At 63.1% G+C, this 15,788-nt stretch overlaps 2 protein-coding genes across 5 annotated transcripts in view; one reads left to right on the top strand and one right to left on the bottom strand.

Annotated features, from left to right (window-relative positions):
* Positions 1 to 170: 170 nt before the first annotated feature.
* SBK1 (SH3 domain binding kinase 1) lies at positions 171 to 12,561 on the bottom strand. 3 transcript variants are annotated; one of them, XM_052680028.1, is made up of 4 exons: positions 4,005 to 4,494; positions 3,028 to 3,225; positions 2,737 to 2,939; positions 171 to 2,023 (listed from the first exon to the last, which is right to left on the bottom strand). In XM_052680028.1, exons 1-4 carry the CDS (start codon positions 4,264 to 4,266, stop codon positions 1,235 to 1,237), a joined length of 1,452 nt encoding a protein of 483 aa, XP_052535988.1. In that variant the 5' UTR covers positions 4,267 to 4,494; the 3' UTR covers positions 171 to 1,234. The 3 variants fall into 3 exon arrangements, with proteins under 3 accessions (XP_052535988.1, XP_052535985.1, XP_052535987.1); XM_052680025.1 differs by lacking the exon at positions 4,005 to 4,494 and adding an exon at positions 11,935 to 12,561 and having other exon boundaries at positions 172 to 2,023; positions 3,028 to 3,230; XM_052680027.1 differs by lacking the exon at positions 4,005 to 4,494 and adding an exon at positions 8,284 to 8,480 and having other exon boundaries at positions 173 to 2,023; positions 3,028 to 3,230.
* A 2,158-nt stretch (positions 12,562 to 14,719) lies between these two features.
* XPO6 (exportin 6) overlaps positions 14,720 to 15,788 on the top strand; it is a 49,114-nt gene continuing 48,045 nt past the window's right edge. The window contains exon 1 of one of the 2 annotated variants that reach the window (XM_052679998.1): positions 14,720 to 14,990. In XM_052679998.1, the coding sequence (XP_052535958.1) occupies positions 14,988 to 14,990 (3 nt within the window). In that variant the 5' untranslated portion in view covers positions 14,720 to 14,987. The remainder of the gene's footprint in view (positions 14,991 to 15,788) is intronic. The other variant, XM_052679997.1, reaches the window with a different exon arrangement.

Below are 15,788 nucleotides of genomic sequence, written 5' to 3'. Positions count from 1 at the left end.
GCGGTGAGGCGGTGCCATCGGGGCATCGTCCCCACGACCCCCAGCGCTGCCCACCGCTTCGCTTCTCTCTACAAAAAACTCTCTGCCACCACTCAGCGCTTTTTTGGGCTTTTAGAACGATATATTTGTGTCTTTTTTTTTTCTGTTTTTTTTTTTTTAATGTATTTAGTTACTTTTTTTTTTTTTTTTTTCCTTTTTGACAGTGACAAACTGAGGTAACGTCTGTGACACTACAGCCTCTCCTACGGGAAGAAGATCCGGCGCCCGGCGGCCGGGGGAACCCGAAATAAAAACCCGAAACCGAGCGGCAGCGCGGCCATCGGCACCGGGGCTCCTTATCTACATTATTGCACGAAAGATCGGGACGTGGAGGGACCTAAGGCAAAAAGGAGGACGAACCGCACCTAACATCTCTACGTCTGTGCAGTGCTACTTCTACCACCAGACCTGGGCCCTGCGGGCGGGGGGACACGGGGACGCAGGGATACGGGGACACGGGGACACGGGGACACGGGGACATGGGGATATGGGGACACGGGGGCATGGGGACGTGGGGACGGGGCAGCGGCGCCGGTGGTGGGGGCGCAGGGGCAGTGGGACCCCACCTGCCTGGCGACTGCTGTGTAAACTGCTGCTGCTTCGGGAGCGTGATGATAGCCCTTTGTGCGGTAGTTGGGGGCCGGAGGGGACAGCGGCGTGGGGGTCCTCAGGGTGACCCCGTGGCTCCCGGCTGGCTGTCCCCCCCTGTCAGAGAGCATCGCTGCGGCCATCGCTCCGGGCAGGGAGGATGGGGCGGCACGCAGTGACACTTGCTACATCGTGGCAGGGAGGGGCCGGGGGGGTCCCCTCCATCCCGGTCCCCTCGTCCCCTCCCGGTGCCCGGTGTGGGGCGGGGGCCACCCTGAAGGCCTCCTCCAAGCGTGGGCTCATCGGCCTTCCCAGGGTCCCCGCACAGCCCCGTCGCATTGTCAAGGAGGACCTCCCCCCACAGCACCGTGGGGGGGTCCCGGAGGGGCAGCGAGGCCACCGGGATGGGGATGGCAGCACCGGTGCCCCCCAGCTCCTGCCCGCTGGGCAGATGGCGGCACCGGCATCTTCAGTGCTACTGAGCGCAACCAGTTCTGTCCTCTTCTTGTTTCTGTGTATGGAGGCGCAGCCCCCGGCCCTGCAGCCACCCGCAGCCAAGGGACGGGACGGCGCCACCGGGAGCGGGGCCACGCACCGCCCCGCGCCCTCAGACACAGATCTCTATCGCTGTGGCCAGCACCATCTGCCCCTTGCCCTTGTCCTGCCGTCCATCTGTCCTGCTGGCTGGGCCGGACGAGGCGGCGCTGGGCTCGGGGCCGTTGAGCCGCGTGCCGGGGCCGTCGGTCAGGATGGTCCTCTTGAGCGGGGCGGGCGTGCAGGAGGCGCCAGGCTCGTGGCGGTGCGGCCCGGCGGGCAGCTTGTCCCCGGCGTGTTTGCGGGAGCGGTAGGAGGGCCGGCGGCGCACCTCGGCCATCAGGTCGTACTTGATGAAGTAGAAGACCTCCTTGACGGGGCAGCGCTTCTCGGGGTCGAGGGCCAGCAGGCGTTGGAACATGCGCAGCGCGCTGTCCGTGAAGCGCCGCCACTGCGAGGGCAGCCCCGCCAGGCGGCCCTTCTGCCACCGCACGAACTCCTCAAAGAAGGTGTCGGAGGCGGCCGCCGCCTCCCAGGGGAAGTTCCCGGTGAGGACGCAGAAGATGAGCACCCCGAAGGCCCAGACGTCGATGCTGGTGTCCACGGCGAAGCCCTCGGCGCGGCCGGCCTGGCACACCTCGGGCGCCGTGTAGGGGATGGTGCCGCTGATGCGCTTCACCCGACAGCCCACCTTGCGGGTCATGCCGAAGTCGGCCAGTTTGACGCGGCGGCAGTCGCGGTCGAAGAGCAGCACGTTCTCTGGTTTGATGTCCCGGTGCACCAGGCTCTTGCTGTGCATGTAGTCCAGCGCCAGGCCCAGCTGCTGCACGCAACGCTTCACCATGTCCTCGGGGAGCCCCACCTGCGGCCGTGGGACACCGTCACTCCGTGCCGCCCCGCGACAGCCCACCCGTCTGCCCTCTGTCTCTCTTTGCACCTTTCCCCCTCACTGCCCTGCCTTCTCCTTCCTGAACCTTTTAATGTGGGGGAGAAGAGACACGCTGCAGCAGGACTAAGCCACCAGGGCCAGCTGATGGCTGCCGTGCCTTCTCACAGACATGTGATGTGTCCCAGGCCACCACTTACGGGACCCAGATCATTTACAAGATGTGCGACGCATCTCAGACCACCTGTGGGTGGTTATGGGTTCCAGGCTACAAGTTCTATGTCTTGGACAGCACTATGGTTGTTTGATGGGTCTCAAGCCATCGCTTACGGGTTCCAGAACGCACAGAGGACAGGTTGCATGTCATCTGGGGGATGGCCAAGCCATCAGTTATGGGTCTCAGAACACCCAAGGGATGAGTGCGGGGTCTCATGCCACCAATGGGAAAGGTTGTGAGCCCCAGGCCACCTACAGGATGAGCAGTGGGTCCCAAGCCTGCTTTTAGATGCTGCACTACCTAGGTGTTGGCATTCTGCCCATGTACAGATGTGTGATCTCCTCATGTGCGGCTGTGCAAACACCAGGGCCCCTTCTTATGCCACCAGCAATGTGCAAGCCTGGGCACAGTGGCCTTATCCAGGGACACCAAGCCCTCACGTCCCCAGCCCAGCACCCAGAACAGCTCTCACCTGCGGGGGGATGATGTCAAAGAGGTCCCCTCCTGGGGCGTACTCCTGAGCGAAGACGTAGCAGTCCTCTGTCTCGAAGACCACGTCGAAGACCTTGATGATGAAGGGGCTGGAGGAGAGCGTGTTGGTGATGCTGAACTCCCGCAGGAAGTTCTTCAGCTTCGTTTTGTTCTTGTTGACGAACTTCAGGGCCATCTTGGTGCCTGCAGCGGGCAGAGGGCCGGCTGAGCCCCTGGCACGGCCGATGGCGATGCCCCCCCGGGAGCCGCGCCTGCCCCCCGCTCCCCTCACCTGTGCTTTTGTGAGACACCAGGTCCACCTTGCCGTAGGTGCCCTTGCCGAGCTCGCGGATGAGGTCGTAGTGTTTGTTGATGTCGGTGCCCGAGAGGGTGCGGATGGCCAAGGACTGCATGTCTTCGGTGATGAGCGGCACCCCGCAGCACGCCAGCTTGCGCGACGGCTCCTGCTCTATCGATCCGGCGCTCATGGCTGCGCTGCAAGGCAGAGGTGCGTCACGGCTTCCACCCCTGGGGCCTGGCCCTGCCCTGTCCCACAGCCCGTTCTGCCCGCGCAGAGCGTCCCTGCAGAGCCCAGCACTCCTGGGACCTGCGATGCCACGGCGCCGCAGCTCATTGCTCCCACACATCTGCTGGCATCGACTTCTGCCTTCCCATCCGTCAGCACCGACTTTTGGCCACCTAAGACTCCCCCCACGCAGAGCCCCTGAGCACCCGGCACTCCCAGCTCTCGGTGCCACCCTTTCCTCTCCCTCAATCCTGGGCTCCGACCTGCTGCTCCGGGACCCCACTGAACACAGCTGAGCTCCCGCTCTGCACTGCTCTGCAGCCAAACCACCCTCCGAGCCCCAAAAGCACAAATCCAGAGCCCCATCCTGACCAACACCACGGGAACGCAGCCAAATCACCCCGCTGCCGGCTCGCCCCGCGCCCACGAGCATCAGGCACCACAGGGGTGGCTGCAGGAAGGAGATGGAGCGTTTTGTTTCATAGCAGATTGACAAAAATCATGGGACAGCAGCTGGGCGGGCGCTGGTATATATTTAGATTTTTAATGTGGAAAAATAAACCACAACAAACAACTCAAAATATATCCCAGCAAACCCGGGCCAAGCCTCGTCCCCAGGTCCCAGGAGCGGGGCTGAGCCCCACACGTGGCCCCACGGGGCTGCATGGAGAGAACAGAGCCAACAAAGAGGAGCTGGATAGAGGGCATGGAGGGGCAATCCCAGAGGAGAGCAGAGCAGAGACCTTCACGCACACAAACGCCTCCTGCGCAGGCACTGCCCCAGCCCCGACGCACAATGACCGGCTCACCCATCCAAGCTGAGCCCCTTCCCCACCCTTGTTTCTTTCCACTCTGGCCCTGCTGCTTCTCATCCCAGTTCTTTATTTTTTTCTTTCTTTCTTTCTTGGGAAGCTGGGCAAAAAATAGAAAAGGAACTTCAACATCATGCTGTTCCAAAAATGTAACGGCTTGACTCATACGATCTCCAAAGTGGCTCATCTCCATAGAGCTTTGTTGGCCCCGTGGAAGAGGAGCAGCATTTTGGTGTCTGGTTCCTGGAGGTGGAGGTGGGTTAATGCAGGAGTGCAATGGATACGGGGCTAAAAACAGCTCGTGACATCCTGCAAGAAGAACTTTGTCTGCACTTGAATTTACAATCCTGCTTGTCAATGGCTGCTAATTAACCTGTGATGAAAGACAATCATTCAAGCCAGCAAAGTTCTTTAAGAAAAAAAAAAAAAAAGGGGACAATCTGCCAATGGGATGGGAGATGGGAGAGTGCGTGCTGCACAGCAGCTCACCACGCCACAGGCTGCTGCCCTGCGCCCACTCCTGGGCCTGGATGCCTCAGGGTTCGTGCTGCAGAAACACCTGCAGCAGAAAGGGCCTGGGAACAGGAGTGTCCCCAAGGATGGGTGACCCCAAGGACGGGGTGTCCCCAGGGATGTGGGTGCTGCTCGCATCGCTCCCAGTTTGGCCACAGTCCCCCCAGAAGGAGGTTGGGATGGGAACGTGGCACCACGCCATGGAACACCCAACAGTGACGACGGCCGGGACACCAACAACACCCAGGCAAAAGGAATAAAAAAGGACAGGCAGAAGTTTTCATTAAGAAGGAAATGCTTTGAAAAGACGTCGGTTTCTGTGCAAACAGGGGTGAGGATGAGCTTCCATCCAGCTCTACACAGAGATGAGGGTGGTGGGACCGAGTCCTGGGTGCTGTGGGTGCTGGCAGGGAAGCAGCACAGCACTGTGGTGAGCAGCGCTGTTGTGACACGAAGCCACGGCGATGCCAAAGGCACAGCAAAGCCACCGCCGGTGCCACGGGTCCCCACCGTGCTCTGCGGGCGGCTCACGCCGTCATCTGCGTGTCCTGAACCATTTCTCCTACTATTCAGACTAAAATTGCTCTGTGTTTAAGCTCGAGAACCATTTATCTCATTGAGCGAGGAGGATAATCCACCCACCGCTTCCTCGCTCCGTGCCGTGTATTTATAGGCAGGCGCTCCTCTCCCGGCGCCGGCTGGCTCCGTGCTCCCCGCAGCTCTCCGGCCCCCACCATCCCCGGTGCCACCCGGTGCCGCTCAGCCGCTGGGTGCATCGGCTCTGCCAACGACCGGGAGTTCGTTGAGGAGAACGGGGCCGGGAGAGGAGGCTGCAGGGGAGCGGTGGCCGCTTGGGAATTGAGATGGGAAGGAGAAAATAACCCCCCGGCTACTGTGGGATAGGAAAACCTTTAAGAGGAGGAGCGGAGCGCGGCGGTGGGGCTTTGGGAAAAGGAGGGAAGGAGCACGCCGAGCGGGGCCGGGGCTCTGCGGGACACGGAGCGAGGAATGAGAAACACGCGGCAGCGAGCAGGAGCCCCCACGCCCCGGCGGAGGAAACTGAGGCACAAAGCAAGGAAGCGACTTCCTGCGGCCGCACAATGTGCGGGGCCACGACCAGCCCCGGGCGTCCCGGTTCTGCCTCTGCGCCGAGCACGGAACGGGGCCCTCCAGCACCGAGCGTCAGCAGCAGCTCTCGCTGCCCGGCAAGGCGCGGTGACACGGGGAGCACCCGGCAGCTGGGGTAGGACGGGGTCCCCTCCTGCCACCCCGCATCCCACGAGGAACCTGCGGCCGGTGCGGCGTCTGCTGGAGCCCGGCCTGCGGGGAAGGATGCTGCAGAAGAGCTGGCGGCCAGCCCAGCGCTCCGCACCGTGACTTTGCCGGAGACGTCGCTCGGCAGGACGCGTCTGGGAGGGCTGGGGGAAAATTCCCACCGCACATCTGGATCCTCACCCCGCAGCTCTGCGGGCGAGCTGAGAAAAACCGCAGCTCTGCGCTCACGCGGAAGCGAAGGGACAGAAGCAGATCTCACCTGTGCCCGGCGCAGCCCCGCTGCAACCGTCCCACCTGGCGACGTCCCCGCGTCCCGCGCCGCCCTGGCGATGCTCACACCGCGGCTGGCTGCAGCCGAGGCCGAGCCGCAGGCTCTCCGTGCCCCGCTCCATCGGCAGCTCTGCCGCCTCCCGGCTCCGCTCTCGTGTGACCCCATTATGGGAACATCGCAGCGCCTCGCGGCTCCTCAGTGCCGTGGGGAGCAGCGCAGCAGAGCTGCATTATTAGCTGCCTTCCCTGGGGCACAGGGGCATTGCTGGAGTCCAGGGACATCACAAGGGCACCTCTGCCTAACGAGGCCGATGGTGGCGTGGGGATGCTCGGGGTGCGTGTGCTGGGCTCGGTGGTGTAGCAGGGTGAGAGCCACGGGGCAAAGCTAGAAGGTGACCAGAGCAGGGGAAAAAAAACAGGGCCCAGCTGATGTCCTCACTCCATTTTCTCTGTGCTGTCGTGCAGGACTCGCAGACCCTGTGCCACACAGCCATGCCCTTCACCTGGACCAGATGCCGGCCAAGGGCAGCAGCTGGGGAGAGCCAAGTGACACGGGAACACTGGCACAAGCAGTGCTACAGCAGCAAATGTGTGCAGGGAGATGGCACCTTGGGAGCTGCCCCACGTCCCACAAGCCGGGAGGAACAAGGAACAACCCACAGCTAGATGATGGGTGGGCCGTGGTGCCTCGTCCCCTTGTTCTCCACAGTAGGGCTCCTGATCCTGCACAGCAGCGGCCTGCAGCATTTTGGAAAGCACTGGGAAGCGCTGGCTTGCCGCTGGCCTTCAGCCTCACACCACACTGCCCAGATCTCCACGAAGCCACAGTGGCTTCCTGCTGTGTGACACTTCCCTGAGCAATGTCACCCCGTTCCCAGGGATCCGGAGTTTCCCATTCCGGCTCCATGCCCAGCAGCAGCCCTGAAACCAGGATCAGCTCCGGATGAGCTGATGGAGCAGGAGAGTGTGGGATCCCGGCTCACGGGAGAGGCCTCTGTCCCAGCACAGCCGTCCCAGCAGCAGCATCCCCTGCATAAGCAGCCATCTCCTGCCCTGTCCCGTCCCTCCATGCGTTCCTCCAGCCCCGGTGACTCCACGCTGCTCCTCTGAGGCTCTCGGGCTGCGTTCCCTGCCCTTGTCTCCAGCAGGACCTGCACTCCCCCAACCTCCGGCTCCTCCCGCTTTCTCCCAGCCCCACCGCCGGCACCAGGGCTTTGTGATTCCTTCACCGTTGGTTTCACCGCCCTCCCAAAACTCTTCTACCCAGCGTCCCCATTCTTTTACACCCCATGAGGGCAGTAGGGCTGTCACCCTGCTGCAAAAGCAGCTCTGGGCTCCTGGTGCCCCACATGAGCCCCACGGAGCGGGTGCACCGTGCAGAGCCCAGAGAAGGGACCTCACCTGGGCTGCAGGGCTGGGACGAGTGCAGGGCTGGCGGCTCACGGCATCAAGGCTGTGATTCCCCCGGAGCTCCCAGCCCTGCACAGCGGCACGATGGGACGGGGCAAGACGGGGACAGCTGTGGGACGGACGGGGACAACAGGCTCTCGGTGCCCCCATCCGCGTCCTCTCCCCACATCCAACCGCCCTGCACCGCCGCATCGCTCCGTATTCCCAATAACCCCGTCCTCCCTCGTGTCCTCGGCGTGTCCCCGGCGTGCCAACGGGCAGAACCCATCGCCCCCTGGCTCCGGCCTCGCTCCTGCGACCGAACTCCGTTACCCACACCGTTCCGGAGCCCGGCCCCGAGTTCGGCCCCGCAGCCGCAGGGCAGCGCCGGGAGGGGATGCGGTGCAGGTGGCGGCGGCACCGGGCGGGGTCCGCCCTGCGGGGCGCGGGCTGCGAGACCCCGAGAGCGGTGGCAGCAAAGCGGGTGGCTGTGCGGGGCTGTGTCCCCAAATCCCCCCCTCCCCCCTCCCTCCATCTCCTTGTTGCCAGGGGTCGCGCGTGGCCCCTCACCCCCCGCGCTCGGGTGATTTGATGGCGACGACGATGATTTTTATCAGGATTCTTCCGAAATGGCGCTTTCCCCACCGCCACCCGCTCCCCACCGCCTCGCCGTGCAGACAAAAGGGCCGCTCCGCCGCCCGCACAAAGGCGAGCACCGCTCCTCCCTTCTCTTCCCCCCCCCACCCCCACCCCCCAGCCTTACCGGGGGCAGCACGGAGCTGGGCTCGGTGGCGGATGGCCGTCAGCCCCCAGCGCGGGGCCGCTCCGCCGGGTTCATCCCGCCGCTCCCGGGAGGAACGGAACCGGAGAGAGGAGCGACGGCGGCGGCGGTTCCCCCCCCGTAGCCCCCCGGTAGGGCAGAGCCGCTCCGCCCATAGCACCGCCTTCGCCATCCACGCGGGGAGCGGGACACGCGTGGGGGAATCGAATCCCGGCCGCGTCCCTCCCCCCCTCCCCCCCCCGCGTGTCCCGCTCCCCTCCGGCGACGTCCCGTCCCCGTCACCGGTCCCACCCTTGGGGATGAGGGCCGGGGGGACCCGAGGATGAAAGGCACCGCGACCTTCCTCACGCCGCGCCCATCGCTGGGGATGGAGCGGGTCCAACATCCCCCCCCCCTTCGCACCCATCCGCAGTGGGGCTGCCCCCTCTGTCCCCTCCCTGTGCCACCACCCCCCAGCTGCAGTGTTTGAAGCTGCGCCTCTGATCTCTCCAGCTGTCCCTATTTATAGCTGTTTCTAGGTCAGGTGCAAGGAGCGGCGCTGGGGGGAACCTGGATGGGGCCGGCGGCCGGGTCCTCGGGACGCATCGGCTGCCCTGGGAACAGCGGGGGACAAAGTGGGGCCGGCGGCAGAGGACAGGGAGCACTGAGGGTGATGCCATTTGCAGCCCCTTCGCATTTGGGTGAGCGCATGGCACATCCTGCAGTGTTCTGCTGGAAGGGTATCAGCTCCCTGAGGCTCTGTGGGGCCCTATGGGGCTCTATTGGGTTCTGTGGGGCTCCATCCTTCCCATCAGACGCCGCTTTGAAGCTGCAGAGAGCTCCAGCACGTGGCAGGCATGTGGGTCACGCACGGACCGAATAAGAACAGCAATAACAATAACACTGTTTGCATCGAGCTCGTGGTCTTCAAAGCACTTAAAGAATATTGATAACTAATGACGATCAGCAAAATGAAAGGAGATGGCTGAAACGTGTTTGTCACATTTGTCCTGGACCATCCGAGTGCGCCTGGGATTCCTGCTGCTGCTCGGGGGAACATCCCGCCCCCATCCCGCCCCGCGCCAGCATGCGCTCAGTCAGTGGGGAAATGACCTGGAGAAGCAAATCATGGCTCTCCAGGAATGGCTTCCCACGTTGCCACGAGCAGCACAAGGACGAGCTGGGGACGCGCAGGGCCCCGCTGGGGTTGAAGTTGTGTGTGCACCACGAAGTGGAGACCAGCCTGGGTCGTGCGTCCCCGGCTTGTGGGTAGAGGTGCCGTGAATGCCTCCCCTGTTCCTGGAGAGGTTTGCTTCCGAGCATCTCTCGCTGGCAAACCAGAAGCAGAAAGTCCAGAACGTTTCTAACAGCCTCTTTGAATTCAGGGCTTGTTTGTCCCCTTGCCCAGCGCTGGGAGTTGGGAGCGGCTCAGCCCAAAGCGAAGGTGCTCCCAACGCTTCCGCAAGCTGTCACGCCTCGGTGCCATGAGCCGAAACTGCCCGGAGCCGGCGCGGGGATGCTGGGAAGGAACGGGAGGGAGGGAAGAGAGGGAGGGAAGGCAGGCAGCGCGCAGGAGCGGAGCACGCCGGGAGCCGCAGCGGGAGCACAGGGAGCAGCTGGGGATGCGCTGTGCCCCGGGGAGCTGCCGGCGGTGCCTCCCTGCTGCCTGAGAGATCTGCCCCGTCTCTGCCCCATTGAGCCCCTAACCCTGCTCTGCCTTGCTGGGAGCTGCCAGACCTCTGCTTCTCATCCTATTGTGGCCCGGAACCTCATCACAACATAAAGGGGTCAGCGCCCTCTCAACCCCGGGTGGCACTTGGCCAGGGGGGCTTCCAGGGTGGAGCAGGGCCGGGGAAGCTGGTGATCCCCCACCCCAGGGCTGCTGCTCCCAAGGTCCAGGAGGGGATACAGCACATGCTGCCATGGGCCATGAGCTGCAGTTCTGCTTTGTGGCAGGGGCACACCGAGCTGCTGCCAGCAGCCATCAGGGTGCCGCACCCCCTCCTGCAGCTCCCAGGCCCTATCTCTGCTCCTGGGGGATATAGGAGCAGCAGTGGGATGGACCCCAAACAGCTGAGCAGGGGCACAGCCTTCTGCTCGCTGCCCTCCCCCCCCCCCTTGGGGAGAGGAGGGGGGCATGAGGCCATCAGGGATACTTGCAGGCAGCTATGAAGCAGTGCTGACTGAAGCATAATGGTGACAAGAGAGAGATCGATTTGAAAAGGAACAGGGTGCTCTTCTTTTGAGCGGGCTTCTTCTGAAGCAAAGCAGAAGGGCTGTCATCCCAGGGCAGGTGGGATTTGGGGTGTAGCGGGGTCACGGCATCGCACTGCTCTCCCTGGTCTGAGAGTGAGGCTGCAGACAGCAGCTGTGTCGCTGCTCCTGGAGCACGGTACCGCACGGCACGGAGCCTCCGCTCGCAGCCCGTTCCGCTGGCACCATCTAGCGAGGGAGAGGGGACCGGCACCCGTCGCGAGTCGGAGCGGGAGCCCACCCGGCCTCAGCAGCCCAGCATGCCGCTCTGCCCCGTCATTAAGCCCTGGCTGGGATGTCGGGATGTCACCTCCCTTTGTTGGTTACCCTCAGCCCTAGCGCAGATCAAGCTGCGGGATGGGAGCTGGGAGGGTCCGAGGGCTGCTCTGCGCCCCTCTCCATCCGGCGGCCCCATCCCCCATCGCCGCTCCCAGCCCTGGTGACCCGCGTCGCTGCACCGTCCCAGCACGTGGGCTCCATGACATTAGATCAAGAACAGGATTGAAACACTAAAATAAATCCTACACCTTCCAGCGTACTGGTAGGAGGGACAGGAGGACGGGCTCCTCACAGCGTGCCCAGGATGCCATGAGCCCACCGAGGACAAGGCACAGCCCTGCTGGTAGCCATGCTCCTGGCACGTGGGACGGTGGCACAGGACAGCAGCCGGCAGTGGCCCGGTGCCGGGGAGGAGCAGCTGGGCACGGCGTGTGCCGTTATTCACACCTCGCATCCTCACCGGCTGTCCGGCTAATTCAGGCACCGTGTGCTGCCTTGGCTGCCGCTCAGCAACGCGGATGGGAGAGGAGGTTGTGGAGCCAGAAAGCAGCAGGGAGGGAAAGAGCAGAGTGCCGGCACTCGTGGCTCTGCCTGGGGACTGTCCTGCAGCTCTGAGAGCAGGGCCACAATCAGGTGAGCCGGTGCAGGAGGAACAGCACCAGGTGCTGTGGTTGTCCCAAGGCTGGGGACGGCCGAGCGGGAGTTGGCACACTGAGCGCTTTCCTGGTGCACAGGGATGGGTCCGGGGGGGGCATGGCAGTGCCCAAACCCCGCTGTCCTCTGAGCTCCCCAGGCTGCCAGGCACACCTGCACCTTGCTCCTCCTGAGCTGCTGCAACCTGTTGGGACGTTGCGGGAGGTGCTTCCCAACCCACAGCCCTGCTCCCACTCAGCACGGCACGGCACATGGCACAGCACGGCACGTGGCACGGCACGGCACATCATGGCATAGCAAATGGCACGGCACATGGCACAGCACACGGCACAGCGCAGTGCCAAGGCACAGTCCCCTCCGTCCAGGAGACGCTGCATCTGCTCCAATGCAAACTTTGGGCTCAGCGGGAGGGTCTCCATCAGCCACCGTTCCCAACCCAGCCCCACGCCGCGTTCCCGCAGCACTGACCTGTGGAGGTGCAGGGGCTGCAGCTCCTCTTTCTGGAAGCAGACGAAGCAGAAGGAATCCATCGCTCAGCTCCGGTGGCCGTTGCGCCTGGGCGAGGGGGACAGCGGGATGGGCAGCACCGGAGCTGCGTTGGCATCTTCCTCGCCCTCAGCAGTGCCGCTGGTGGGGCTCACCCAGCCAGTGCCATGGTGCTGGGGAGCCTCACACCATCAGGCTGAGCTCTGGGGCTGTTTGCTCACCACAAGAGGAGGCAGCTCTGGGCCAGGCTATGACCTGCATCCCTCTCGCACCGGTGCCCAATGCCGTCCCGGCACCCATCTTGCAGTTGGCACCGGTGTTCAGCGGGCACACGCGGGGATCTGGGATGGCATTGCTGTGGGTGAGGGCTCCGCTGGGGCAGGATGAGGCCCCGTCTCAGCCCCACCACGCTTCCAAAGCCAAAGGATGCAGCTGCCCCTTTCTGGCACCCACGTGGCAGCCAGGTGCCAGGCACGGCCCCGGTGCCCCCAGCTCCGTCACCACGGCAGTGGCAGCGCAGGGGCTCGCGGTGAGCAGGTGCTCAGTGTGCCCACGGAGGAAAGTTGTGGCACGAGGAGCCGTGGCTGCACAGGACCGGTCTCACAGCAGAGCCGCCGCTCGCTCTGGCAGATCAGCAGCGTGTGGGTATTAATAGCTCCAGAGCCATGCGGTGAGGCTGGGAATTAACTCCTCAGCTGCCGTTGCTGGTGCCATGGGGCCCACCGGCACTGCGGCGGAGTCCTGGCAAACTCAGCACAGCGGTGCCGGGAGCCAGCCCCTCACCCCAGCTGCTGTCCTGCCCCTGGGGCAGCTCCCCGTGAATGGCAGTGGGAGGACACAGAGAGTTTCTCCATCACATTTGTCATCACTCCCCGGGAATTATTCAGCGCTTTGGTCTGGTTGCAGCACATTTATCCCAGCCACTCCCACACTAATGGCAAACATCGATGGGTTTTTAACTTCTTGTGGCCGGAAAGCTCCCAGCCACGCTGTGCTGAGGGGAGCGTGGCTCTGAGCCCCGTCCTCGGTGCAAAGCCCTCAAGGACCGAACCCAGCTGTCCCTAACTCACATCCATCACCTCCATCCGTGCCCCCAGGGCTGCAGGCACGGTGCCCACATATCAGCATCCCACAAGTGTCATCAGGAGCCCCTCTGTATCCCCAGGGCCCTGGCACCCACCCAGGCACTCACTCACTCACAGCAGCACGGGGAAAATGTTAAAATTTAATGCCTCGGCTAATGGGCCGAATGGAGAGGAGCAGGAACATGGAGAGAAGAGCTGCTCTCCCAGGGAAGGGAAGAGGCAATGGTGCCCAGCCATGGGAGCCCCTAATGGCTGCTGGAGGGTATTTGCACTCAGAACCTTTACCTGCTGTGTTTTTTAATAGCTTGCTCAATGAACAAATTGCCTACTGCCAAGCACACACAGGGCGTGGTTGGGCCACACAAAACTTTCCCTCACATTTCAATATTGCTTTATTGTACTTACAAAAGATGGCTTAACCCTTTCCATGAAGTCAGACCGGGTGGAAGCACTCACTTGTACATGGCGCTCAGAATGAGTTATGGCTCAATTTGTGGCAGAAGCATTAGAATGAGATGAAAACAGATACCTGGCTGGGTCTGAAGCGAGAACAAAGATAACCAAGGGATAAACCATGCAGCAAGGAACAATTTTCACTAATTCTTTCCCCTTGGCCTCCCAGTGTAGATATTGGGTTTTTTTCTCTATTTTTTTCCTCACCAAAGAATGTTCTGTGGCTTTTCCCAACTTGGATAGACGACAGCAAAATCTCATTAGCAAGAGATTAAGAAACAGAAGGAGCCCCACATTGACACACAGAGGCCGCAGTGGTTTCTCCAGCCATGCAGCATAGGATCCTCCATCCCAGCACAGCCAGGGCACGAAGATGCTCTCACAGCCTTGGGGAGGTGCTTCCAAAACAGGGACGAAGGCCGTGGAGCTCAGGACGGACTGCCAGCCCCAAATCCTGTACCTGCTGCAGCCCCACGGACTGTGTAGGGAAACGGGATTACAAAAGCTGGGGATGCAGCACCGGAAAGCGCAGGATGTGCAGGTCAGCGTGCTGCCAGAACGGGGAAGAAAATGGGCAGTGGGAAAAGCACGCGCTGCTCAGCACTGCTCTCCTTGCCAATCCCTGCAGTCAGTTACGCTGCCTGGCGGCTCAATTCTCTCCCTCTCCTGTTTTGTTTGATCCTCTAATGCAACTGCAAGCACGTTCAATACCGTACGCAGTCCCCTAAAGCCTATTAAGCTGCTGGTTTCAGCAATCTCTTGCAACGGGAAATGCCACAGGAGACGTTGGGAACCATAAGAAATGCGGTAGGAAGAAACGAAGGTAGGCCTCGGGCTGGCCAGCCGGGTCACCGTGCGGAGAGCGGGGCTCAGAGCCAGGCCCAGGCCGCGCCTGCCCCACCGCGTTGCCAAGCAACGCCCGCCCCGTTCACGCGCCGCTCGCCGGCACGCCCAGCCCTCAGAAGGGGGCGTGGCCAACTCAGCCCCGCCCCTCCCCTTCCCGCTTCCTGCAGGGCGGGAAGAGCCGGGCGCGCACGCGCAGCAGCGCAGGGGCGGGGCGAGGCGCACCTCCTTGCGCGCACCTTCCCCCCCGCCCTGCGAGACACCGCGCCCTCCTTCAAGATGGCGGACAGAGGCGTGCTGAAACTGAGTGCGCACGCGCCGGGCCCCGCGGCCTCGGCTGCGATTGGTCGGTGGGGCCGGGCGGCCGCTTCCGGCGGGCGGGGCGGGGAGGGCAGAGCCGCAGGATGCGCCCGGAGGAGCTGTGGCCGCTCCGCCCGTAGCAGCGCCGCTCCCGGCTCCTCCAGCGGCCCGCGCCGGTCTGCCATCCGGCGGCCCTTCCCAGCGCCCCGGGGCTCCCCGTGCTCGGCGGCCGGGGGTGGGCCTCGGGGCCTGGGGGGAGGCGGCTGCTCTGCGGACGGGGGGTGAGCGGCCATGAGGTGAGCGGAGCGCGGCGTCCAGCCCAGAGCCGCCCCGTGGGACGGACGGCCCGCAGCCATGGTGAGTGCGGGACGGGCTGTGGGCAGGGCCGCACGGAGCCCCGAGCTCAGGGCGACTCGGGCCGGCCGTTCCCCGCAGGCCTGGGGCGGCGGGCCGCATCTCCGCCTTACGGAGCGCCGTGTCGGCCCGGCCGTGTGCGGCTGTGATTTGCACAATCCTTTCTTTATTTTTCCTCCCGATAAGTGGAAGAAGAAGCGTGTTAAGAGCCCTGCTCGAGCTCAGCCAGCCTGCAGTCTGTCTCCAGAGGTCTGCAGCTCCATTCCGGGCACTCACAGGGTCATGTTAAGTAATGACGATATTATTTTTCACTGCTTCCATCTGAAGGAAGGCCCGGCGTTGCCAGGTGTGCTCTGCTGGCAGATGGCAGCTGTGTGCACAGACGGTGCAGTGATCAGGGGGCTGCAGCACCTCCGCTACAAAGACAGCCTGAGAGAGCTGGGCAGGGGGTTGGAGATTCGTGATCCTTGAGGTCCCTTCCAACCCAGGCCATTCTGTGATCAGGGAATGGGGAGCTGCCTGTCTGGCCCACTGCGGCCTTGCCAAGTGAATGCTGTTGGTGCCGGTCTGGTTTTCAGCCCCCATCTGTTCTAAGCTCCCTCAGATGCTGCAGGCCCAGGCTTTGCAGCCTTTTCCTTCTGGGAGTTGGGATCTTGCTCTGCCACTGTGGATTTCTCATCCAGCATAGCAGGGAATGACTCCTGCCTGACAACACGGCTCCTTCTGATGGTGGCTTTTGGCCAAAGCTGGAGCCAAGGGTAGTGTTCTCAAGACTGTTCTTCTCAGTGAATACCACCCTTC

The sequence above is a fragment of the Tympanuchus pallidicinctus genome, unplaced genomic scaffold (assembly GCF_026119805.1).
Source record: "Tympanuchus pallidicinctus isolate F22 unplaced genomic scaffold, pur_lepc_1.0 scaffold18, whole genome shotgun sequence".
Classification (NCBI taxonomy): domain Eukaryota; kingdom Metazoa; phylum Chordata; class Aves; order Galliformes; family Phasianidae; genus Tympanuchus; species Tympanuchus pallidicinctus.
This window is presented reverse-complemented; position numbering and strand designations above follow the sequence as displayed.